This window comes from Ranitomeya imitator, chromosome 5, assembly GCF_032444005.1.
Source record: "Ranitomeya imitator isolate aRanImi1 chromosome 5, aRanImi1.pri, whole genome shotgun sequence".
Lineage (NCBI taxonomy): Eukaryota > Metazoa > Chordata > Amphibia > Anura > Dendrobatidae > Ranitomeya > Ranitomeya imitator.
Genome location: NC_091286.1, coordinates 301,538,768 through 301,565,569, shown reverse-complemented (window position 1 = coordinate 301,565,569; position 26,802 = coordinate 301,538,768). Strand labels below are relative to the sequence as shown.

General features: G+C 45.4%; 1 protein-coding gene across 4 annotated transcripts in view; it reads right to left on the bottom strand.

Annotated features, from left to right (window-relative positions):
* The window catches only part of HACE1 (HECT domain and ankyrin repeat containing E3 ubiquitin protein ligase 1), a 163,121-nt gene that overhangs the window by 82,344 nt on the left and 53,975 nt on the right, over positions 1–26,802 (bottom strand). For 2 of the 4 annotated variants that reach the window (XM_069726307.1, XM_069726306.1), the window contains 3 exons: positions 24,409–24,559; positions 12,418–12,761; positions 9,537–9,605 (listed from right to left, as the gene is read on the bottom strand). In XM_069726307.1, coding sequence (XP_069582408.1) covers positions 9,537–9,605; positions 12,418–12,761; positions 24,409–24,559 — 564 coding nt within the window. Of the gene's footprint in view, positions 1–9,536; positions 9,606–12,417; positions 12,762–24,312; positions 24,560–26,802 lie in introns of all 4 variants that reach the window. The other 2 variants (XM_069726304.1, XM_069726303.1) reach the window with 1 other exon arrangement.

Below are 26,802 nucleotides of genomic sequence, written 5' to 3'. Positions count from 1 at the left end.
TCCTCCAGGCCCCGGGAACCATATTTGAGTAAAAAAAAACAGGATTTTTGGTTGCTTACTGTAAAATCTGTTTCTTGAAGCCTCCATTGGGGGACACAGGAACCATGGGTGTATGCTGCTGCCACTAGGAGGCTGACACTATGCAAATAAAAAAGTTAGCTCCTCCTCTGCAGTGTACACCCCACCGACTGGCATTATACTCTTCAGTTAGTGAGAAAGCAGTAGGAGAAAAGAACAAGGTTGAAAAACCATAACCACAAACTTGAGAACTGTAAACGTGAGAACAGTCATAAAACAGATAACAACAGAAACATTGGGAGGGAGCTGTGTCCCCCAATGGAGGCTTCAAGAAACAGATTTTACGGTAAGCAACCAAAAATCCTGTTTTCTTTATCGCCTCTCATTGGGGGACACAGGAACCATGGGACGTCCCAAAGCAGTCCCAAGGGCAGGAAAACAGACTTCCATCAGGTCAGAGGACTCACCACTGCCGCCTGCAAGATCCTTCTGCCTCGGCTGGCGTCCGCCGATGCGTAGGTATGGACCTTGTAAAATTTGGCGAACGTGTGGATGGAAGACCAAGTTGCCGCTTTGCAAAGCTGTAGGGCGGAAGCCCTGTGGTGCACCGCCCAGGAGGCACCGACTGCCCGGGTAGAGTGAGCCTTAATCCCAGGAGGGGGCACTCTGTTCTTGACCCGGTAAGCCTCCAAAATTGCCATTCTGATCCATCGAGCAATAGTCGCTTTGGAAGCCGGCTGGCCTCTGCGCGTGCCATCAGGAATGACGAAAAAAGAATCCGTCTTCCGGAAAGAGGATGTTCTATCCAGATAGATCCTCACTGCCCTGACGAGGTCTAGCTTGTTCAACGATCGCTCCAGAGGATGAGTCGGAGCTGGACAAAAGGAAGGTAGAACGATGTCCTCGTTGAGGTGGAAGGTGGAAACCACCTTAGGAAGAAAAGAAGGTGGGGGCCGGAAAATCACCTTGTCCTGGTGAATGACCAAAAACGGAGGGCGGCAAGACAAGGCCGCCAACTCGGAAACGCGGCGAATAGACGTGATGGCCACAAGAAAGGTCACCTTCCAAGATAGAACTGATAGAGGAATCTCCCTAAGAGGTTCAAAGGGAGAAACCCTCAGAACGTCCAGTACCAGGTTTAAGTCCCATGCCTCCACAGGGGCTCTGTACGGCAGGACAGCATGGGCTACCCCTTGAAAGAAGGTCTTAACCTGTGGCCGAGAGGCCAAGGTCTTCTGAAAGAGGATGGAAAGCGCAGAGACCTGACCCTTCAGGGAGCTAAGAGCCAGGCCCGAATCCAGTCCTGCCTGAAGGAAGGCCAAAAGAGAAGGCAGGGAAAAAACCATAGGCGAACGCGGTTGGACTCGCACCAACGGAAGTAAGCCTTCCAGGTGCGGTAGTAGATCCTGGAAGACGAAGGCTTCCGAGCCTGAATCATGGTGTGAATCACCCGGTCCGAAAGGCCGGACGCTCTTAAAACCGCGGTCTCAACAGCCACGCCGTTAAACTGAGCGACCGAGAATTCGGGTGGCAGATCGGACCCTGGGACAGCAGATCGGGCCTGTCTGGAAGGCGCCAGGGAGTGTCCGCGAGAAGGTTGACGAGCTCCGCGAACCAAGCTCTCCTGGGCCAATCCGGGGCGATCAGGATGACCGGCACCCCTTCTGCTTTGATCTTCTTCAACAGCTTGGGAAGTAATGGAAGGGGTGGGAACAGGTAGGGCAGCTCGAACTGTGACCAAGGAATGGCCAGAGCATCGACGCCCACTGCGAGAGGATCGCAGGACCTGGAAACGAACTGCGGAACCTTCCTGTTGATTCGAGACGCCGTGAGATCCACATCCGGAGTCCCCCATCGAAGACAAATCTGATGGAAGACCTCCGGATGCAAGGACCATTCCCCTGCCGCGAGGCCCTCGCGCTGAGGAAGTCGGCGGCCCAGTTGTCCACGCCAGGGATATGCACCGCAGATATCACCGGAACCGTTGCCTCTGCCCAAATGAGGATCTTGGATACCTCGGCAAGGGCCAAGGAGCTCCGGGTCCCCCCCTGATGGTTGACATATGCCACAGCCGTGTCGTTGTCCGTCTGGATCCGGACTGGAAGGCCCCTGAGGATCCTTTCCCAGTGACGGAGGGACAGAAAGATGGCCCGAATCTCGAGGACATTGATTGGCAGAGTTGATTCCTGCGACGACCAACGGCCCTGAACCGTCAGGTGGCGAAAAACCGCACCCCAGCCGATCAGGCTGGCGTCCGTTGTCACCACCTGCCAGTGAACTGGAAGGAAGGACCTGCCCTGGGAGATGAGAGATGACGTCAGCCACCAGTTGAGGGACCGCTTGACCCGAGAAGAGAGTCTGATCGGCCGATCCAGGGAGAAGACAGACCTGTCCCACTGAGACAGAATGGCTTGCTGAAGGGGTCGCGAATGAAATTGGGCGAAGGGAATCGCTTCCAATGTAGCTACCATCCTCCCCAGAACCTTCATGGCCGAACGGAGGGAGGGAGGCCGAGGACCCTGGAGCAAGCGTATGTCCCGACAAAGAGTGGATCTCTTGTCTTTGGGAAGGAAGACTCTGGTCTGACGAGTGTCGAAAAGCATGCCCAGAAAGATGATGCGCTGAGAAGGAATAAGGCAGGACTTCTTCCGGTTGACCAGCCACCCGAAACGGGCTAAGGTGTCGAGAACAAAGGACAGACTTTCGTGGGCCTGAGCAAAGGACAGAGCCTTGATGAGGATGTCATCGAGGTATGGAAAAAGGACCAAGCCTCTGACTCTCAAGATGGCCATCAGCGCCGCCATGATCTTCGTGAACACCCTTGGCGCGGTTGCGAGACCGAACGGCAGGGCGACTAACTGAAAATGATCTCGTTGTACTGCGAAGCGCAGGAAACGGTGATGTCCGGGAAATATCGGGACATGTAGGTAGGCGTCCTGGATATCTATAGAGCATAGAAATTCCTGAGCCTCCATGGAAGCAATTACTGAACGAAGGGATTCCATCCTGAAGTGTCTCAGGCGAACTCTCCTGTTCAGCAATTTGAGGTCCAGAATGGGGCGAACCTTGCCGTCTTTTTTCGGTACCACAAAGAGGTTCGAGTAGAAACCCGTGTACCGTTCCTTTTCTGGGACGGGAACGATTACCCCGGATTTGAGCAGAGAAGCAATGGCTGCGAAGAAGCCCGGAACAAGAGCGGGATCTCTTGGAGGACGGGATTGGAAGAAACAATCCCGGGGTCTGGAAGCGAACTCTATCTTGTATCCCGAGGATACAACTTCCCAGACCCAAGCGTCCTCTACTGCAGAAACCCAGACGTCCCTGAAAAGGAGAAGGCGGCCGCCCAATCTGGGAGTTGGGCTGGAGTCTTGCCAAGAGTCATGCGGAGGTGGATCTTCCAGTCCTTGGCCTGGAGGATCTACCCTGGGAATAGCGAGGACGCCAGGACGGAGGGGGCCTAAAGGACACCGCCTTCTTTTCTTGACGTGCCTGTGGCCTCTGTTGCTGCTGGGAAAAGGAGTTCGACGCAGCGAAGTGACGAAACGGCCGAAAAGGGCGAAACTGCCGTCTAGGAGGAGGGCGACGGGGCTTAGCCTGGGGGAGAAGAGAACTTGTACCCCCGGTGGCGTCCTTAATAATTTGATCCAGCTGGGAACCAAAGAGACGAGAGCCCTGGAAGGGCAGACCGGTGAGGGACTTTTTAGAAGATAAGTCCGCCTGCCAGGCCTTGAGCCAAACGGTGCGGCGGATGGCAACGGCATTGCTGGAGGCCTGAGCCGCACAAGACGCGACATCCAGGGAGGCAGAGGCCAGGTATTCACCGGCGTGGGAAATCTGGTTGGCAAGCTCCGCTAGTTGCATGGGGGGCGCCCCGTCCAGGATACCTCGACAGAGCTCCCTGGCCCATTTGGAGATGGATTTAGAAACCCAAGTGGAAGCAAAGGCTGGGCAAATAGCCGCTGCAGCCGCTTCAAAAGCTGACTTCGCAAAGGATTCTATAGTCCTATCGTTAGAGTCCTTCAGAGATGCTCCGCCGGACAGAGGAAGCACCGTGTTGGTAGACAGCCTGGACACAGGTGGATCCACCGAGGGAGAGACCGTCCAATTGGCGGTAAGTTCTGGAGAAAAGGGATATAACACACCCAGGCGTTTTCCCATCTGGAAACGCCTAGTGGGGTTCTCTCTCTCTCTGGACATGATTTCCTCGAATTCAGGATGAGGAGCAAAAAACTTGGAAGGTGGTTTGGCCCGTCTAAACGAAACCGCCTGATCTGCGGGTTCCGTAGAGGGATCCATGATGCCACAAGATTGGTTTACTGCCACAATGAGATACTGGACCATCTCCCTCATGGTGGCAATTTGGTTAGAATCCAGCTCCGAAATATCCTCCGAGGGCGCATCAGAGAGTGCCTCGCCTGACTCAGGGGAGGAGGGTCGAGGGGACGCCGACTGCAGGGGAGGGCCGAGTGGCGAGATGGAGCGCGAAGAGGACTCAGACCGACGTTCCTGTCTGGACCTTTTGTGGCTTATCAAGGAGGGCTCAGGCGGCGGTTCCTGCCACCCGCTGGCCACGGCAGGGGTCTGCAGGGGTAACCGATCCAGTGCTGACACCAGGGTTTGAGACACCCGCGTTAAATCGGCCACCGATTGTGACAGAGAGGCGGCCCAGCCTGGGATGGGGGGATCACTCTCGGCCGGAACAGCCGGGGGATCCTGGGCGGTGGGAACAATCGGGTTGCTGCAGGACTGACACAGCGGGGAGGACTGACCTGAGGGAAGCTTGCTGTTACAGGACGCACATGCAAAGTAGGTGACTAAGGCAGAAGATGAAGAAGTAGGGGGGCGAGAGCGGCCCCCTTTAGAGTCAGACATTTTGAAGAGGTCCCTGAAGAAAATGCCAGCAGGTTAGGGGACAGTGGGGCAGAGGAGGGTGTCAGTCTGCAGAGCAGAGCTGCTCACGGCAGACGAAAAAACCCGGATACCAGGAGCTGCAGGCCTGGAGGAAGATGCTGTGGATCCCCGGCGCAGATGGAGTGCTGTGTCCCCAGAAGGAGCGCTCTGCGAAGTTCCCCGGCGCAGGTGCGTGGCACGATGGAGAAAACTTCCAGAAGCGGCGTGGAGGAAGGGGCGGAGCCAGCCGAGATGGCGCCGGTGGGTGGGGAATGCAGGGCAGAGTTTGTCGGGCGGGAGAAAGCCCGCCCGATGATACAGGAAGTGGGCGGAGCGCGTCACCGGAAGTAGGCCCCGGGGAAAGCCGGGGCCTAAATTAGAGGCCGGTGACCGCAGAAAGGTGGATAGTCGGCGGTGCGGCGCAAAAAACAGTGCGGGGGCCGCCCGACTGATAGGCGCGGCAGCCGCCGCGGAAAAGAGGGGAGCGCCGGTGCAGGCGCCGGAAGTAGGGGCCTGTATTAGAAGCCGGCGCCGCTGGAGAGGACCGCGGACGCGCGTCACCTCCCAAGGTACGGCCCCCGAGAGAACGGCGCAGCTGCCTGTAGGGGCCGCGCTGCATGGAAACAAAGGTACGGCCGCAGACCAGGCAGAGACGCTGCCTGTGAAGGTGCGGCCGCCGAGCAGGGAGAAGCGGCGCAGCTGACGCGCAAACAGCCAGAACCGCAGAACCAGCAGCGCAGCTGCCTATAGGGCCCGCACAGAACAAAAATGTGGCCGCAGTGTGGAAAACTTCCCAATAAAGAGACGCCCCACGATCGCCCCTGTAACAGGGAATCCACAGGGACCCCCCATGACTGTCTTTGAAAATAGACCGAAGGTTAGGGATCGGTGGGAGGGGAATACTCACCTAAACATCCCACGCCGTCCATTACTAATCTGAAGCCGTAGAAGGTGTTAGACGTCCGTGGAGCTGGACGTCCTCGTCTCCTCCAACCGACAGGCTCTGGTGGGCGAGTGGGTGGGGGACGGAGCCAGGACCGGACTTCTGAGCACGCTTGTGTGCTAGGATCTTGGTCCTGGAGAGGGATCTATGAGGATACGGGGTGGCAGTACACGCCGTACTCATAGTCCGCAATGTGGGACTACAGGTGTGACTGTTCACCCTGTATCCCTTCCGGAAAACCTGAAAAGAAACGACGCACATTGAGGTAGATAAGGGTCTAATGAAAGACCCGTGTCCACCTCCTACTGACACTAAGCTAAACTGAAGAGTATAATGCCAGTCGGTGGGGTGTACACTGCAGAGGAGGAGCTAACTTTTTTATTTGCATAGTGTCAGCCTCCTAGTGGCAGCAGCATACACCCATGGTTCCTGTGTCCCCCAATGAGAGGCGATAAAGAAAAAAAGAATTAAAATAAAAAATAATGATATACTCACCTCTGAAGTCTCAGCGCTGCACGCGGCCGTCCGGTCTCAGGTTTGTTATGCGACCAGGACCTGCGGTGACGTCGCGGTCACATGACCGTGACGTCATGAAGGTCCTGGTCGCACAGCATGTTTGGAACCAGACCGCCGCCTGCAGCGCCGAGGAGATCGGGACGTCAGAGGGTGAGTATATCATGATTTTATTATTTTTAACATTACTATTGATGCTGCATATTGCTGCATATGCAGCATCAATAGTAGGAGTAAAATCCCGCAGCGGAACCCGCAGGACAATCCGCGATAAATCTGCAGGGATAACCGCAGCAGGTTTGCCCTGCAGATTTATCAAATCCGCTGCGGGAGAACCCGCAGGGACAGGACGCAACGTGTGAACATGGCCTTAATGTGACCGGCTTCCTCTGCCTGTAGAGACATCACACTTCTGCCGCCAGCAAATTCGTTCATTCATTTTGACCACTGTGATAGATCATATCACAGTGATCAAAATAAAAAAAATAGTAAATAACCCCCCCTTATCACCCCCATAGGCAGGGAACATAATAAAATAAAGAAAATATATTTATTTTTATTTTTCCACTATGGTTAGGGTTATTGTTAGAACTAGGGTTAGGGTTGCAATTAGGGTTAAGGTTAGAATTAGGGTTAGAATTAGGCTATGTGCACATGGTGCGGATTTGGCTGCGGATCCGCAGCGGATTTATAGCAGTTTTCCATCACGTTTACAATGCCATGTAAACCTATGGAAAACCAAATCCGCTGTGCCCATGGTGCAGAAAATACCGCTCGGTATTTTCCGCAGCATGTTAATTCTTTGTGCGGATTCCGCAGCTTTTTACACCTGTTTCTGTATAGGAATCCGCTGGTGAAATCTGCACAAAAAACACTGGAAATCTGCGGTAGGGGTGTGTTTGGGTTAGGGTTGTGGTTAGGGCTGGGATTAGGGTCATGGTTAGAGTTGGGATTAGGGTTAGGGGTGTGTTGGGGATAGGGCTGTGGTTAGGGGTGTGTTGGGGTTAGGGTTGTGATTAGGGTTATGGCTAGAGTTGGGACTAGGGTTAGGGATGTGCTGGGGTTAGTGTTGGAGTTAGAATTAAGGGGTTTCCATTGTTTAGGCACATCAGGGGGTCTCCAAACGCAACATGGCGCCACTATTGATTCCAGCCAATCTTGCGTTTAAAAAGTCAACTGGTGCTCCCTCCCATCCGAAACCCCGACGCGTGCCCAAACAGTGGTTTACCCCCACATATGGGGTACCAGCATACTCAGGAAAAAATGGACAACAACTTTTGGGGTCCAATTCCTCCTGTTACCCTTGTGAAAAAAAATTGTGGGCAAAAAAATTATTTTTGAGGAAAGAAAAATGATCTTTTATTTTCACGGCTCTGCATTATAAACGTCTGTGAAGCATTTGGGGGCTCAAAGTGCTCAACACACATCTAGATAAGTTCCTTGGGGGAGTCTAGTTTTCAAAATGGGGTCACTTGTGGGGGAGCTCCAATCTTTAGGCACACAGGGGCTCTCCAAACTCGACATTGTGTTCGCTAAAGATTGGAGCCAACTTTTCATTCAAAAAGTCAAATGGCGCTCCTTCCCTTCCGAGCAGTGCTTCCCCCCCATATATGGGGTATCGGCGTACTCAGGACAAATTGGACCACAACTTCCAGGGTCCAGTTTCTCCTTTTACCCTTGGTAAAATAAAAAAAATTGTTGCTAAAAGATCATTTTTGTGACTAAAAAGTTAAATGTTCATTTTTTCCTTCCATGTTGCTTCCGCTGCTGTAAAACCCTGAAGGGTTAATAAACTTCTTGAATGTGGTTTTGTGCACCTTGAGGGGTGCAGTTTTTAGAATGGTGTAACTTTTGGGTATTTTCAGCCATATAGACCCCTCAAACTGACTTCAAATGTGAGGTGGTCCCTAAAAAAAAATGGTTTTGTAAATTTTGTTGTAAAAATGAGAAATCGCTGGTCAAATTTTAACCCTTATAACTTCCTAGCAAAAAAAATGTTGTTTCCAAAATTGTGCTGATGTAAAGTAGACATGTGGGTAATGTTATTTATTAACTATTTTGTGTCACATAACTCTCTGGTTTAACAGAATAAAAATTCAAAATTTGAAAATTGTGAAATTTTCCAAATTTTCACCAAATTTCCGTTTTTTTCACAAATAAACGCAAAAATTATCGACCTAAATTTACCATTAACATGAAGCCCAATATGTCATGAAAAAACAATCTCAGAATCGCTACGAACCGTTGAATCGTTCCTGAGTTATTACCTCATAAAGGGACACTGGTCAGAATTGCAAAAAATGGCCAGGTCATTAAAGTCAAAATAGGCTGGGTCATGAAGGGGTTAAGTCTTCCAAAAAAAGAGGTAAAAATGTGTTATGGTCTGATGAGATAAAGGTTGACCTTTTTGGCCATAATTCCAAAAGATATGTTTAGCGGGAAGCCAAAATTGTGCATTACCAAAAGAATGCCATACCTACAAGGAAGCAAGGTGGAGATGTTTTCAGAAGCTGAGGTTTACTTAAAGTGTAGGGAACTATGAAAACTTTGAAACATCAGTCAATTTTGCAACAAAACCTTCCGGCTTCTGCTATAAACCAGATCATGAAGAGGAATTTCACCTTTAAGCATGGCAACGAACCTAAGCATCCCTCCAAATCAACAAAAGAATGGCTTGACCAGAAGATCAAAATTTTGGAATGGTCCAGCCCGAGCCCAGTCCTGAATCCAATTGATACTCTGTGGGCTGACCGGAAGGAGATACCCTCGCAATCTGCCAGTTTTGGTAAAAAGTGCAAGGAAGAGTAGTAAAAGGCCGCCAAATCTAGATGTGCCATGCTTATAGACTCCTACCCAAAAAGACTGAATGATGTCATAAGGGCAAAGGGTACTTCATAAAGTAGCAGTTTAAGGGTGTGTATATTTATGCAATCACATTACTTTAGTTTTTCTTTTTCCGTCTCAAAGATTTCAGTTTGATTTTCAATTGAGTTGTACAGATTATGAGTAACTGTAAAAGAAGAATAAGTCCTGAAATTATTCTTCCTGTTATGGTTTGCTTTTTTCACATGACAAAAACTTGGTATTCTAACAGGGGTGTGTGGACTTTTAAAAAAAAATTAAATAAAAATAAAAACGTCTTTTCTTCTGAAGAGACATTACTATAACGTACCTTGTAACAAAACATTTTAGAACTTCATCGTGTTTGCAGACAAATTCAATAAATCTTGGAGACGTCATCCTAGACGAAAACATAAAAATAATTAAAACTTGCCACTAAAAAAAAAAACAACTTTTCCATTTGTACCTGATTGATATAAGCTCTTCTATTTTAAATACAACTACAAATGGAAAACCTAAAGTGACCCTTCACTGTTTATCACCATGTTCCTATGCTTGAAGAGCTACAAATTCAGCACTGGATACATTTCTTTTAAGGGATCCAGTCATGTCCACATACGCTATTAACCTGCAGATTAACCCAATATCTGCAGGATAATAGCATGTGACGGGTTCCCTTTAAATCTAAACATGCTGGTAACCCTGAGGCGGCATTAGAGCACACTGTCTTGTCCTTTGGTGGCTGCAGAAGAGATCTCAAGATTACAGTTCATCATCTATTCACAGGATAGGCGATAACTTGCTGACCGCTGCGGTAAAGATTTTATGCATCAGGTAGTGGGTAAGAAGTTAAAGAGGGAATCTGTCACCAGGTTATTGTCACCTAATCTAGAAACAGAGACCCTGATTCCAGTGATGTGTCACTTACTGGCCTGCTTAGTGTGATTATTTTTTTTTTTTTCAAATAAATAGTTTCATCAGCAGGAGATCATGATTAGAGGACTAGTAAATCAGCTGCCAAGGTAGTCAAACAAATTTAAGAAAAAACATCTGCACTCAAATGCTATAATATGCAAACACTAAATACATGCAATATTTCTGCTATAAAAATATTAAAAATTAAGGTACTTATCGCACAAATTAGCCAATTCTGACAGCCCAACAGCCAGCGACAAGGCACACTCCTTTTGTTGGGAGCCTACCCTAATGCCTTTCCCGGGCTAAAAACCTACAATTTTAGGCCATGTTCACACAGTGCGTTTTTTACTGCGGAACTGCCGCGATTTTGCCGCTGCGGCTCCGCAGCTGTTTTCCATGCAGGGTACAGTACACTGTACCCTATGGAAAACAGGAACCACTGTGCACATGATGCGGGAATCTGGAAAAAAAGCCGCGCTGAATAGCCGCGGTAAAAAAGAAGTACCATGTCACTTCTTTGTGCAGAACTGCAGCGGTTCTGCACCCATAGACCTCCATTGTGAGGTCAAACCCGCAGTAAAACCCGCAGATGAAAAATATATCTACGGGTTTTACTGCGGTTTGTGGTGCAGAACCGCTGCAGTGTGGCTGCCCCCCGTGCCCCAATCCCACCCCCCCATGCTCCGATGCCACCCCCCCGTGCTCTGACACCCCCCCGTGCACTCATCTCCCCCCCTTATACTTACCCGGCCTCCCAGTGTCCGTCCGGCCGTCTTCTCCCTGGGCGCCGCCATCTTGCAAAATGGCGGGCGCATGCGCAGTGCGCCCACCGAATCTGCCGGCCGGCAGATTCGTTCCAAAGTGCATTTTGATCACTGAGATATAACCTATCTCAGTGATCAAAATAAAAAAAATAGTAAATGACACCCCCCCCCCCCCCCCTTTGTCACCCCCATAGGTAGGGACAATAAAAAAATTAAGAATTTTTTTTTTTTTCCCACTAAGGTTAGAATAGGGTTAGGGTTAGGGGTAGGGTTAGGGGTAGGGTTAGGGTTAGGGTTAGGGTTAGGGGTAGGGTTAGGGGTAGGGTTAGGGGTAGGGTTAGGGGTAGGGTTAGGGGTAGGGTTAGGGGTAGGGTTAGGGGTAGGGTTAGGGGTAGGGTTAGGGGTAGGGTTAGGGTATTTTCAGCCATTTTAACCCTAAAAAACTTCCTAGAAAACACACAGACTCTGCATAGAAAACTGCATAAAAAAACGCATCAAAAACGCACCAAAAAAGCACCAAAAAAAGGACCTGCGTTTTCTGCCAAGAGCTGCGGTTTTTAGTCCTGAAAAAAAAGGAGGGAAATCAGGAACGTGTGAACATACCCTTAAGGTAATCAAGCATATTCATGTGTTCGGTATAACCCTGCCACTGACTGACAGCTTTCTGTGTACATGGTGCATGGGCAGAAAGCTGCCAATCAGTGGTGTGGGCGGGGTTATACCAAACACATGAATATGTGGGTGTGGGCGGGGTTATAAAGAGCTCAGCATTCATAGAACTGCTTAATCTGCAGCAGATAAAATAATGATATTATCAAAATGACAGCAACCAGCCCAGTAACTGACATGTCGCTGGAATCAGGGTCTCTGCCACTACATTATTCTGGTCTCAGACAGGGTAGCAAAAATCTGGTGATAGATTCCCTTTAAAAATCCTATCTAATACATTGGTTCTTGCTTGACATTTCCCTTCTACTTAAAGGGGTTGTTCAATCTTGGGGTACAAGTCTGCAGTCACTCTATATAACTGTAGACTTGTGAATCCTCACACCGTGCGTACTGCATGCCGTGAGGCTTCTCTGATGTAGACGCTAGAAGCAGGATGGTGCAGGACCGCAAGTATACCATTTGTATACATGCAGACTAGACGTGAACGGCCTCACTCAATAGAAAATAATTGAGAGAGCCTGCTACGTCTAGTCAGTTTGTGGCCCGGAAGTACGCACATTTTTTACTTATGGTCATATGAACGGCCGCTCTCGGCCAAATGCTTGTAGTGTGCAGTGGGCACGCTGTGAGGATTCACAGGTCTGCAGTCACAGACAACCATCAGACAAAAACAGATTTACTGTAAATAAAAATATAACAATGGGATTTTTTTAAAGTAGTAAAAAAATCTAAAGAATTTCTGACATCAACAAAAAAAGAGAAAAGTCTAAAGATCCAAGTAAAGTAAGTTATCATTCTTAGTGAACCAAAGAAACCACGTTACATTTATCACCCAAATAAAAAAAATAAAAAAAGACAAACCCTTGAGGCATCTGGCACGAGCAGCACATGTAGAAGGCTTGGATGACAGCGCTGAGCCTGTTTGCGGTCATGGAGATAACATCCTGACCATCCGCAACAGCTTCCTGCGTCCCAGCATTCGCACAGTTCTCAAAGTCCGCGGCGCTCGGCGATACCGAGAGATGTTCTGTGCGGCCAATATCTCCAGCGCTTGACTGATGATCCACAGAAATATCTGGCGGATCCAATGGCTTTTGCTTGAGTAAAATGCATGCGATGTTGGTAGAGTCTCTCTTGTTTTTCGTCAGCTCAGTGGCAATGAGCACAAGCCATTCATCTAACGAATGCCAAAGTAGCTCTAAAGGCTGAAATAAAGGCAGCAATCACATAAAAGGCTTTCAAGATTGCTTACTACGATCTTATTACGGAAGGAGCAACGTCAGAACATCAAATATGCAAAGTAGATATTAGAAAGAATATGGTTACAGGGATTTTAATTTATCTGGTCACAAACGTTCCCAAAGGCAGTTACCACATAAGAAATGCCAAAGCCGATGTGCAGAGACGGGGGAAGAGGCGTAGCTGATAGTCCTTCCCCTGTATGAGATGGAAACCTATCTCGCAGGAAGACATCGTACACCTGATGCCTTTGTGCTTTACCCCCGTAGTAGAATTCAGGGGAGAACGTTAAGTGGAAAGAAGGACACTACGGGGATTCCTTTATGTGGCACGCGCCTTTAATTGAAAAAGGTGCACGCACCATACAGAAGTCATGAAAATGCTTTGCAAAAAAGAAAAAAAAAAAAAGAGCATGAACCGCACATCCCAAAATCATACGTTGATCTAAAGCCGCTAGGCAAAAATTAATATAAAAAAAGGGAAGAAGCCAGCACTGCTTATGGTCAGAACGCAATAACTGAAGTGCAATTGCACATAAATTCTAACTGTATTTCAAATATGAGACATTTAGCAAACAATTGATCAATTCTTTGAGCTACCCCGCCACTTCACGGCAATCTCATAATGGGGCAGTCCTAATCTTCGTATTTTATTTACGTTGTGCCATTATGGCTTCCTGAATGTATAAAAAAAAAAAAAAAGGACCACATTAAATGCGAACTGTACCTGGAGCCTTTACCTGCGCTTGCCTTTCCTGGCACCAAGGGAGTAATTCTGAAAATGCTCCAGGTACAGTTAGCATTTAATGTGGTCCTTTTTTTTTTTTTTTTATATATATACTCTTTATACATTCAGGAGGCCATAATGGCACAACGTAAATAAAATACGAAGATTAGGACTGCCCCATTATGAGATTGCCGTGAAGTGGCGGGGTAGCTCAAAGAATTGATCAATTGTTTGCTAAATGTCTCATATTTGAAATACAGTTAGAATTTATGTGCAATTGCACTTCAGTTATTGCGTTCTGACCATAAGCAGTGCTGGCTTCTTCCCTTTTTTTTTGCTTTGCAAAAATTAATATAACTGAATATGAGGTTTTCAGTTTAACATTCTGATCAGACTGTATGAAGCCCACTGCCCCTTCACGGCAAACCTCGTAGTGGGTCCTATCGCCCTAATGGAGCGGAGCCGTGCGGCGCCCACCGCCACAGCGGCCATGCACCAGCAGGGCGGACGGCCTGTTGCCCCACTGCACCCATGCTGCGAGACTGAGTCCCCATGACTCCAGACCGCGTCGCCCCACCAGCACAAAGCCACAGCAACAATGGCCGCCACACAGCACCAACACCAAAATGAAAGGAGCATTTAAACTCACCTTCCTCCAGCTCCGCTCCGTTAGGGCGATAGGACCCACTACGAGGTTTGCCGTGAAGTGGCAGTGGGCTTCATACAGTCTGATCAGAATGTTAAACTGAAAACCTCATATTCAGTTATATTAATTTTTGCCTAGCGGCTTTAGATCAACGTATGATTTTGGGATGTGCGGTTCATGCTCTTTTTTTTTTTTTTTGTACAAAGCATGTTCTTGTCTCTTCCTTGGACCAGCACTCCTCCCATTTGGCACAGGTGATTTTAGTTAGCAGGAGACTGCAAAGTAAGGGGTCTAGCCCATTTTGGCTCTCACTGAAGAGCTGGAGGAAGGTGAGTTTAAGTGCTCCTTTCATATTGGTGCTGGTGCTGTGTGGCGGCCATTGTTGCTGTGGCTTTGTGCTGGTGGGGCGGCGCGGTCTGGAGTCTTGGGGACTCAGTCTTGCAGCATGAGTGCTGTGGGGCAACAGGCCGTCCGCCCTGCTGGTGCGTGGCCGCTGTGGCGGTGGTCGCCGCACGGCTCCGCTCCGTTAGGGCGATAGGACCCACTACGACGTTTGCCGTGAAGTGGCAGTGGGCTTCATACAGTCTGATCAGAATGTTAAACTGAAAACCTCATGTTCAGTATATAAATTTTTGCCTAGCGGCTTTAGATCAACGTATGATTTTGGGATGTGCGGTTCATGCTCATGTTTTTTTTTTTTTTGTACGAAGTCATGAAAATGGCTGCATCTCCTGAAAATGCAACTCAAGTTCAAATGAATGGAGTGGAGCTGCGTCACCTAAATATCTCAGATTGGGACATTTCACACCAGTACCCAGTACTTTTACAGAGTCCATTTTAGGACATGATCATATATCAAAGTCAAACATCAGAATAATTCGCAATGAATGAGGAAAACAGCGGTTCAGTGTCCGCGCTGGCTAAGGTTCAAAGATACGACCACACGCAAAGGTGAGGAATGAATGTGGGTTATTGAATTCCAAACCTCTGGATCAGGACAAAGCCACAATGATCATCAGAATAATGTCAGTTTGAGGCTAAATACCCTGGGAACTGATGACTTTGATATTTGACATCTCACTTTGATATCGGACTCTGACACGTTTGCTTATAATGTATTACTACCTACCGTAAATATCTATTGATATAATGAACCTATAGCTTAATGGTGAGGCATTTGGGTCACACAGTTTAGGTTTGAAAGGATAATAATACAGAAATTCACTGTCCGCTATTGGAACGTGAACTTTCAGTAAGCCAGCACACTTACCATTCAGCTATATTACTCTCAGTGGAAAACAGATAGGTCTTCTATTTGGTTACGTGATTTCCAGTGCAAACATGTAGCTGAAAATCATTGGCGCCATCATCCTTATTAAGGCTAATTTTTTTTTTCGCTGCCAAAATGGCCCCAGCAGCCATTGTTTTAATCAGTATAACGACGCCAACCTGACACTGTCTGTAGTTTACTCAGCACAATCCTGCTGACAGGTTCCCTTTAATCACATAAGCCTAGAAGAAGGAACAGCCAGAATTACCTGAACCTATGGATGAATGTTAAGGCTTCTATCTCATAGAGCACAAGTCCCAGGAGCAGAAGGACAACTTTTTTTTTACTTTTAAAATTCTGTTGGTCAGCACACAAACTCTAGTGCCTTGTATTAACATTCTCTACCCGATATATGCCATTTGCAAAAATGAGACTATACTTTGAAAGGGTTGGACCATCAGGAACATTGCTAGCATAACCTAGCAATATGCCATCAATATCCGAGAAGGACCAATCCCTTTAAATACCCATATATTTGAATTGGAAAATACAATTCCCACTGTCACACTTATAAACCTGCTCCAAAACTAGGAGGGAGGCATATCAAAACTGACTGGTATAAAGAAATACTCTTTTAGTTGCCCACAGCAACAAATCACATTTCTCCTTTAATTTTCCACAGCAACTTTTGGGAAATTGCAAATGTACAGTCACTTGGAAAAAATATATACATGGTAGTTAATTTGTGCTCTTGCCCCCGTCCCCAATTTCCTATGGCTATGTGATTTAACATGCAAATACACAGTGTGTCTGAAACTCTTTCTGAACACATCAGGAGGATTATAATCAAAACGTCAGATATTAAAAGTCAAACATCACTAGAGTCTGTGTGCTAGCCAGCATAATTATAAAAAAAAATTATCTGCTCCTAGGATTCGAACCCTCTGCTTTATGAGACAGAAGCCTGACCATTTAGCCATACACTCATGTGATACTGACTAGCAAGGTTTCTTAGCTTATGGGATTAGCCTGAAAGTCATTGTGATAAGCATTCTGATGTGTGAAGAAAGTCAGATATCAAAATCAAACATCAAAGTCAAATATCATTTGAATTTGGCCCCTAGGATGCCTGTGTGATCGTCTCAGTGAGATGTACACACGTTTGCACTGAAAGCCATGTAACCAAATAAAAGGCCTATCTTCCTATGACGGAGTGTGTAGCTCAATGGTAAGTGTGCTGGCGTACAAGACAGGGTTTGGAGCTCACATCCCAGTAGAAGACCGTGACACAGATGCCTTACCATTAAGCTATATGTTCATTATTCATTTGCTTAGATATTTAGGGAGTAATATATAATAAGCAAACAATAAGTTAGGTGCCAGAGGTCAGGGTCAGTTATCAGCTTCCATCTGACATTATTCTGATGTCTGACCTTGATATCTGATCCTGTCCTAAAATGGACATTGTTTCATTGAGGGTATGTGCCCACGCTGCGTCCTGGTGTGCGGATTTTTCCGCACGGATTTTGATAAATCCGCAGGGCAAAATCACTGTTTTTCCTGCAGATTTATCGCGGATTTTCTGCAGATTTTCCGCGGTCTTCGTGCGGATTCTACTGCGGTTTTACACCTGCGGTTTTTTAATATGGAGCAGATGTTAAACCGCTGCGGATTCCGCACAAAGAATTGACATGCTGCGGAAAATAAACCGCAGCGTATCCACACTTTTTTTCCGCAGCATGTGCACAGCGGTTTTTGTTTTCCATAGGTTAACATGGTACTGTACACCGCATGGACAACTGCTGCAGATCCACAGCGTCAAAAACGCTGCGGACCCGCAGTAAAAACCGCAACGTGTGCACATACCCTAAAGCGTGTGAAGAATTATCAGCCTCACCGTACACATTCCTATCCTATCGGTGACTCTATATGGCATGTGGTTTCTTAGCGATAGTAGGTAGAATAGGCCATGAAAAAGCACCGATAGGTTAGAAACGGGCAGGCGCGGTGTACCAGCCTCATAAGTATTTTTATGTCTGCACTGATGTTTTTAATGTTGAACAGATAAAAGTTACAGAAGTTTTCCCAAAGTGCTGGGATTTCTTAATATGAAGACTATTTCCTGATTTATTTGTCACCACAATCACTCAATAAGCGGAATTGATGTTGGAAAGATGGGCTAGGGACCACAAGGGAAGTCAGTTCTTCCCAGATGCTCTCCTGTGTTGGGGGCAGATTACAGACACGGTTTATGGCATCTGAATTCTGTGAATAGAAGGAGTAAGGAGGTCCTCTGTATGCAATGGAACAGGTTATTCTAGTTCTTAAACAGTCTTCAACAGTCTGTGCAATTTCTGAAACACTGAACTAAATGCTATATCGCAAAATTGCTGCCTAGCTAGTGAGCGTGAAACATTCCGAAATATGAGTGAGCATTTTGTGGAGCTATATTTTTACATATTAGGCTACGTTCCCATGATAAGTTTTGGCAAATACCTTACGCTGCATATTTTTCAAGAAATACAAGTGATCTATTTTACTTAATGGGTGTCAAAATGGTGCACAAAAACTGCAAAATGAAAACCTCGCCAAAAGCTTATCGTGGGAACAAAGCCCAGCTCATTAATGGGGTTCTGCCATGTTTGGAAGTTATTCCCTCTCCACAGGATATCGGAGACCTTCCCAAATCACTGGGGTTCTGACTGCTGGAACCCCCACTGATCCCAAACACTGGAACTGTAAAGAGACCTGTGTGAATACAGAGTTGGTCGATAACGTGCACTGCCACTCCATTCATTCTTAATGGGACCACTGGAAATAGCAGCATTTAGCTAATGTTTAGCATTCCCATAAGAATGAATGAATGAATGAATGAATGAATGAATGAATGAAGCAGAGTTGCACATTACTGATCAGCGGTAAGATTAATATCACTGGTCAGAGCTCTGCGGTTCTCATGCTGCCATATGACAGAGTGAGCCCGCAGCTGTGACCGGAGGTAAAAAGTTTACCTTCAGTCACTGGCGTCAGACTGATGGGACTACTACTCCCATAAGCCTATGCCTGCTGCCGCTAACAACAGCGAGAGCATGAGGAGGTTGATGGGAGTATCAGCCAGTGCCTGCGTTCTAAATAAATAATTTCTTAAAAAAAAAAGTTGTGGGTTCCCCTGTGTTTTTGATAACAAGCCAGGCAAAACTGACAGCTGCGGGTTGCAACCCTCAGCGGTCAGCTTTAGCAAAGCTGGTTATCAAGAAAAGAGGGGTTCCATGACGTTTTTTTAAATTATTTTAATAAATGAGTCTCTTACTGTGCTAGCGGTGATTGCAAGGTTACCGCAGTACAAGGGCCCAGATGGGAATGCAGCCTCAGTGACCGGCAGTAACCTCGATGACGTCGCCACTGGTCGCTGGTGCTGTACTTGCAGCAGCTCATTCCTCAGTGGTTCTCAGCCTGGAAAGTCACATCTTGACACCGACCAGGTTGAAAACTGTTTATCCCCAGACATGGATTACGGCGTGGGACAGGATGACAGAAAGGTGAGGGATATGGTTGGTCATTTGTTTTTTACAGGAGACCATTGCTTCAATGGAAAGGGCACTAGGTGAGTATAACTGTGTTTGTTACTTTTAAATAAAATAGTTAAAGTGTGTTTCTTTTATTTCAAATAAAAGACTGTATACATGGTGTGTGTTTATTTACAATACAACACTAGACTTAGTAATGGAGAGGCATCTCATAGATAGGCGTCCATTACTAAGAAGTGGTCACCAGACAATACAAAGGTTACATCAACCCCACAAACATGAACCCCACTTGCCATCGCCACAGGGTAAGTGGGAGGAGCCATGCAAAGCACCAGTATTGGCACATCTAATAGATGCGCCTTTTCTGGAGCGGATGTGGGCTGCTACTTTTAGGCCTGGGGTGAGCCAATATCCATGGCTCCTTACCAGCCTAAGAAAACCAGCCCCCAGCTTAAGCCAGGCTAATTGTCTTAAATGGGGAGCACCCCACGTCTTTTTTTTTTTTAATTATTCATTTAAATAGTTTTTAAAAATGGCGTAGGGACCCCTCTATTCTTGATAGCCAGCCTTGCTAAAGCAAGGGTTGCAGCCCGCAGCTGTCAGTTTTGCCTGACTGGTTATCAAAAAAAGTGTCTTTTTTTTTTTTAATCATTTATTTAGAGCACAGGCATCAGGCAATACTCCCGTTACCTGATGCCTGTGCTCTAAATAAATGAGTAGTAGTCCCATTAGCCGATGACAGTGATTGGAGGTAACCTTTTTATCTCCAGTCATAGTTGCGGACGCACGCTGTCATTTGGAAGCATGGGAGCCGTGGTTCTCTGTCCGGCAGTAATGACTTTACCGCAGATCAGGGGCAGTGTTTGCCGAGCTGTCATGCACATAACAGAGTTGCAAACACTGAATTTTCTGGACCTTCATTCAAGTAAATGGGGTTCAGGATTGGGTACTGTTCTGGTACTCGAACCGCACTTTCTTTTTTTTTTTTTAACTGTTTGGCGAAACACACTGGACCTGAATATCCAGGGGTTCGTCCATCACTATTGACCACCACTCCATGCACACAGGACTCTTCGGAGCCCCAGTTCTTGGGATCAGTCAGAGGCCCAGAGGTCGGATCCCCAGCAATCGGGAAGTTAACTCCTACTCACAGGATAGGGGTTTTCTTTCAAACTGGGTACAACCCCTTTAATCTACAGACAAAAAAAATACTACCGGTAAGTATCTATATCATAACTTTGAGACTCCAAATGACATGCTATCAAATCAAACTAAATCAGCATAACATTAAAATGGAAAAACAGAAAAAATATGCAAACCCACTTGGGATTTAACAAAATCTTTAGGTATATGGGTTGGACACTGCTGTTACAGAATATTAATGATTTACATGCCAACTGATAATCCCAGTTTAATTCATTTTGAGCTACGTAGCAATTCGACATTTTGCTTGGGTACTAAAATTACAGCAAAAGCTTCTTTATCTATGGATGCAGAAAATGTATCTCTTGTAGAAAAATGAATGCGGAAGGCTCATAAGCCCACTCAATATCTAGCAGATATGATGTTTATCTGTGACAAAAAATATGCAGGTAATTAAAGCATTTATTCCACCTAAATTGGTTACCTCGTTAAGAGCTACACTTTCGAGGGTTTTTTCCTTCTATTCTTCCAAGAGGTGTAACTTTTTTTTATTAATATAGATATATTAGGGCTTATTTTTTGGGGGGATGAGTTTTAGTGTTGAATGACATTTTACCATATCTACTATATAAAGCTGAACGTGTGTGTGTGTGTGTGTGTGTGTGTGTGTGTGTGTGTGTGTGTGTGTGTGTGTGTGTGTGTATGTGTGTATGTGTGTATGTATGTCCGGGATTGGCATCTGCACCGTCGCAGCTACAGCCACAAAATTTTGCACAGTCACACGTCTGGACCCCGAGAGCGTCATAGGCTATGTTGTGAGGTGAAATTTTAACCCCGCGCATTCCAATTCACCAAACAATTTTGCCCCTATCTACATAATGGGAAAAAAAGTGAAAGGAAAAGTGTTGGAGGCGTTGAAGCTACAGCCACAAAATTTTGCACAGTCACACGTCTGGACCCCGAGAGCGTCATAGGCTATATTGTGAGGTGAAATTTTAACCCCGCGCGTTCCAATTCACCAAACAATTTTGCCCCTATCTACATAATGGGAAAAAAAGTGAAAGGAAAAGTGTTGGAGGCGTTGAAGCTACAGCCACAAAATTTTGCACAGTCACACGTCTGGACCCTGAGAGCGTCATAGGCTATGTTGTGAGGCGAAATTTTAACCCCGCGCATTCCAATTCACCAAACAATTTTGCCCCTATCTACATAATGGGAAAAAATGAAAGGAAAAGTGTTAGAGGCAAATTGACAGCTGCCAGATGTGAACAAGGGGGACGTAAAGAGTGAGAGCGATGGCGCCAAAGAGTATATACCGTACAGTTGCTAAGGTGGGGCCCCGACATGAGATACTCACCACACACGGGGATATGAACACACACACAAAATGCGCCACACACTTCCACGTGCTTGAACACATATCACCCTCAGCACACATTTCACCACACATTCTCCAACCTCGCCACATAAAAGTCGAAACACAAAAGTCGCCGCTCAAAACTCGCCACGCGCAGAACTCGCCACATGCAAAAACTAGGCTCTTGCAAAACTCGCCACAAGTGCAAAACTCACCTCATGGAAAACTCGCCACACGCAAAACTTGCACATGCGGAAAAATTGCCACATGCACAAAACTTGCAACACATGCAAAATTTCTTCACACAAAACTTGCACATACTCAAAAAGCACCACACAAAACTCGCCACGTGCAAAACTCGCCATGCGCAAAACTTGCTGCACACAAGTTGCTACACTAACCTGTCACATGCAACTCGACACACAAAAAGTTGCTACACGCATGTTGCCACACACAACTCATCTCACAAAAGTCGCTACATACATGTCGCCACACGCAACTCAACACACACAACTTGACAAACGAAACTCGCCCTAAAACACACACAAGTCTGGTCTTATCCTTCAAAAATAAAAATCTGATTAATAAGCAGACAAACTACAACAAATGTACCATAAAGGAAATACGGCAGCTGTCAGTCACATGACCTGTCTATTATGTGTATGTGTGAGCTAATATATACTGCCAGGGGGAGGGCTTCCTGCTGGCTGGGGATTTATCAGGCTGCCAATTTAGCTTACAAATACTGAGGTAAAAATACTGAGCAAATAACGTGTGAACGAGGTCTAATACAGGAGGAGATGACACACAGGTATATACTATATACAGGAGAGATGACACACAGGTATATACTATATAGAGGAGATGACATACAGGTACATATATATACAGGAGGAGATGACATACAGGTATATACTATATACAGGAGAAGATGACACACAGGTATATACTATATACAGGAGCAGATGACCTACAGGTATATACTATATACCGGAGGAGATGACATACAGGTATATGCTATATATAGAAGATGACATGCAGGTATATACTATATACAGGAGGAGATGACACACAGATATATACTATATACAGGGGAGATGACACACAGGTATATACTATATACAGGAGGAGATGACATACAGGTATATACTATATATAGAAGGAGATGACATTCAGGTATATACTATATATAGGGGAGATGACACACAGCAGGTATATAATATATACAGGGGAGATGACATACAGGTATATACTATATACAGGAGATGACATACAGATGTATACTATATATAAGGGAGATGACAAACATGTATATACTGAGGTGATGAGGTGAAAATGAAAAGGTGTGAGTGCAAAATGAGAGGAGTGAGGAAAAATAATGGAGTGATCAGAAAATGACAGATGTGAGGTTGAAATGACAAGTGTTAGGGGGGGAATGAGAGGAGTGAGGGAGAAAATGAGAGATGTGAGGGAGAAAATGAGAGATGTGATTGGGAAAATGATAGGCGGGATGGGAAAATAAGAGAAGTGACGTGCTATAACTAACCACAGATATTTACTATGTCCAGGCAACGCCGGGCTCTTCAGCTAGAAGTGTGATAAAAATGGGGGGAAAAAAACAAAACACAATTCTGCCATTGCTTGTTTGGTTTTGTTTTTACGATATTCATTGTACAACAAGAATGACTAGGGAACATAATTTAATTCTTGAGGTTAGTACAACTATATATCAAACTTCATTTTTTAGTGGATAAAAAAAAAACGAATTAAAAAAATAAATGATAATTTGGGGGATTTCAATTTTCCTATAACCGTTTTCATTTCTCTATCAAGGAACTAGTGGAGAGCTTGCATTTTTGGAGGTTAGATGTGCATTTCAATTTATTATTTTATTGATAGCATTTACCGTACCTTAAGATAAACTTATATTTTGAAAAAAAAAAATCAGACTTTTCCAAATGCAACAATACCAAATATGCTTAATTTTTTACTCTATTTTTGAATGCGGAAAAGTGGGCAATTCAAACTTATCTTTATTTATTTTAATTACATTTCCCTTTCAGAGACTTCTCACCAAGCTAAGTCAAACCTCTTGCTTTGCACTGATGAGAGGCAAACACTCCCAAACACGTGCCTGCAAAAGGAATTTCTGGTTTGGCCTCTTACCCCAAGCCTTGTTAAAGGGTTGCGATATTGACTTCTAGGATTGCTACATCTGGTACATGGTGCTAACGTTCCAGTCCTCTTAATTCTCTTAAAGGCTATTTACATTACTATCTGTGAAAAACACAGAGAGAACGTATGTGACTCATGGATGTATGAATGAGGCCAAATTCTGACTAAATTTGGGAACGCTTTTGATTAATTGATCTGATCATCACGGGATTTTACATTTATAGCACTTATCTTGTAACACTCATATACTTTACCCGAAATAACCTGGGAAGAGAATGTTTAATGCCATCTTGTTTCGTACAGATATACATAATACCAAAACATAAAAGTACTATAGGGAATAGGATTACCTAGTTTTACTAGTAACAATGTAACAAATATTGTAATAGAATTATATAATCTTAGATCAAGTTAAACCAAGTGGATTGCAAAGCTAAAGAGAAGCTCCATCTCAGAGGAGGAAAAATTCCTCTTTTTTTAAGATGAGGATGAATTTTAACATATCCCAAAAAGGGGCTCCAAAATGAAGCTTCATTTTAAACACAAAAAAAAAAAAAAAGGAAAATGACAAAAAATATACAAGAAAGTATAAAAAGGCATTTTGATTGACAGATAAAAGGGAAGTCATTGGACTAAACTGAAAATGAGCATGCATGAGGTTGACCAAACTTACGTCCTGTTCAGTAGGGGTGTGATAAATGAGTGCATGCTTTGTCACATTCAGCTCTTTTACGTCTATCTTCCTAAAAACGTCATATACTTTTCTGACCTTGAACACCTGGTTTCTTGGCGTTTTGTTTCCATTGTAGCCCATATCATTTCCATTACTGGGGGAAGAAGGTCCAAGGCGAAAAACATGGCAGAATATCCGCACAATCCGTAGCAGACTCTTCATTTGAGCTTCATAACTACTGGAGATACTTTTGATGCAGAGTTTTATGTGAATTTCTTTAGAATGGCACTTATTCATACAGCGTAGATGAACTCAATCTCTACAGTAAACGGTTAACACGGTGTTCAGAAAGGTACAGATTGCTTACCTTACTTTAAAGGGAATCTGTCAGCAGGAATTCACAACTATTTGTATGTGCATGTAGCTCTTTCACAGACAAGTCCAGCAATACCAGTATATGGCCAGTCTGTCCCTCCATTACTGAGACATCAGCGTCAGAATTTCTATAAAAATGACGCTGCAGATCAGAAGCCTGTGTCACTCCAGCTCTATTTGCCACCCAGCGTCGCTTCCTCCTGCTTGACTCACAGCCTCTATTTTGTGTGATTTCAGACAAAGAAGCCATCAATCAAGCAGGAGGAGGTAGCGCTGGATAGGAAATAGAGCTGAAGTGACAGAGGCTTCAGATATACAGCCTCATTATTAGGCCGGGATCACACATGCGAGAAACCCGTCCGTGTCTCGCATGTGAAAACCAAGCTCTGGCACCTGCACTCCAGAGCGGAGCGTGCGGCCGCATAGCAACACATGGAGCCGCACGCTCCGCTCCCAAGTGCCGATGCCAGAGCTTGGGTTTCACATGCGAGACACGGACGTGTTTCTCGCATGTGTGATCCCGGCCTTATATAAATTCTAACGCTGATTTCTCAGTAACAGTGGAATGGTGAATCATGCAAAGGTATTACTTTGTATGAAATTAATTGCGATCTTCACTTTTGCAATACAGAGTGAAATTTGTGTCAAAATGCTGCAGATATACAGTGGAAAATCCGCAACAAATCCACATCCTTTACGTTGCACATCTAAAATAGTCAGGCATCCTACATTGTACAGAGGAGACAGGAACACATGGGCTACTTGCACAGTGAACAAGTCTGTATGAGGAGTGGTGGAACTCCCCAGTCTTGTAGACACAAGAGAACAATTATGGAAACAGGAACACATGGGCTACTTGCACAGTACCCTGTATGCACACATGGATTTTTCCTCTCTGAACCCTGTTCACACAGGTTATATACAGATGATCAGGTTTTTAAATACATCAGATAGGGATTGCATACATTAGTTAGGACTGCTCTGATAAGGGTATACCGTGAAGATTGGTAGAGCAGCTTAGTATACATTTTTTGCAAAAAACGTATCAACCAAATACCCTGTTTTTTACATCTTTTACTAGCACTTGCGGATTACTGCAACATTTTTTCAAACTGAGTGTTTTTGGTTTTACTATTCTCTTTTGTGTCTTCAGGTTTCTTGGTGGTGTGTGAACATGATCATACAGACTTGTTCACTGTGCAAGTAGCCCATGTGTTCCTGTTTCCATAATTGTTCTCTTGTGTCTACAAGACTGGGGAGTTCCACCACTCCTCTTGGGCTATCTGCACAAAAGCTGTTCTACCCTGTATGCACACATGGATTTTTCCTCTCTGAACCCTGTTCACACAGGTTATATACAGATGATCAGGTTTTTAAATACATCAGATAGGGATTGCATACATTAGTTAGGACTGCTCTGATAAGGGTATACCGTGAAGATTGGTAGAGCAGCTTAGTATACATTTTTTGCAAAAAACGTATTAACCAAATACCCTGTTTTTTACATCTTTTACTAGCACTTGCGGATTACTGCAACATTTTTTCAAACTGAGTGTTTTTGGTTTTACTATTCTCTTTTGTGTCTTCATTGTACAGAGGAGGTAGAAAAAAAAATGCAACTTGCCTTTATAAGCAGAAGTGTTAATCTTAATGGCTTCATTTTCACGTCCTTTTTGCTATACCAAATCTAAAATAAACCGTATTTTCTGGTGTATAAGACGACTGAGCGTACAAGACGACCCCCAACTTTTCCATATAAAATATGGAATTTGGGATATACCCACCGTATAAGACGGGGGTCATCTTATACGGCGTGTGCGGTGCATATGGTTCCCAGGGTCTGGAGGAGAGGAGACTCTCCTTCAGGCCCTGGGATCCATATTCATGTAAAAAATAAAGAATAAAAATAAGAAATATGGATATACTCACCCTCCGACGGACCCTGGCTCTCATCAGTGCAAGCGTCTGCCTCCGTTCCTAAGAATGCAGTGAGTGAAGGACCTTCGATGACGTCGCGGTTACGCGATCGGTCACGCGACGTCATCGCAGGTCCTACGCTCAATGCATTCTTAGGAACGGAGGCAGACGCTTGTACCGCTGAGAGCCAGGGTCCGG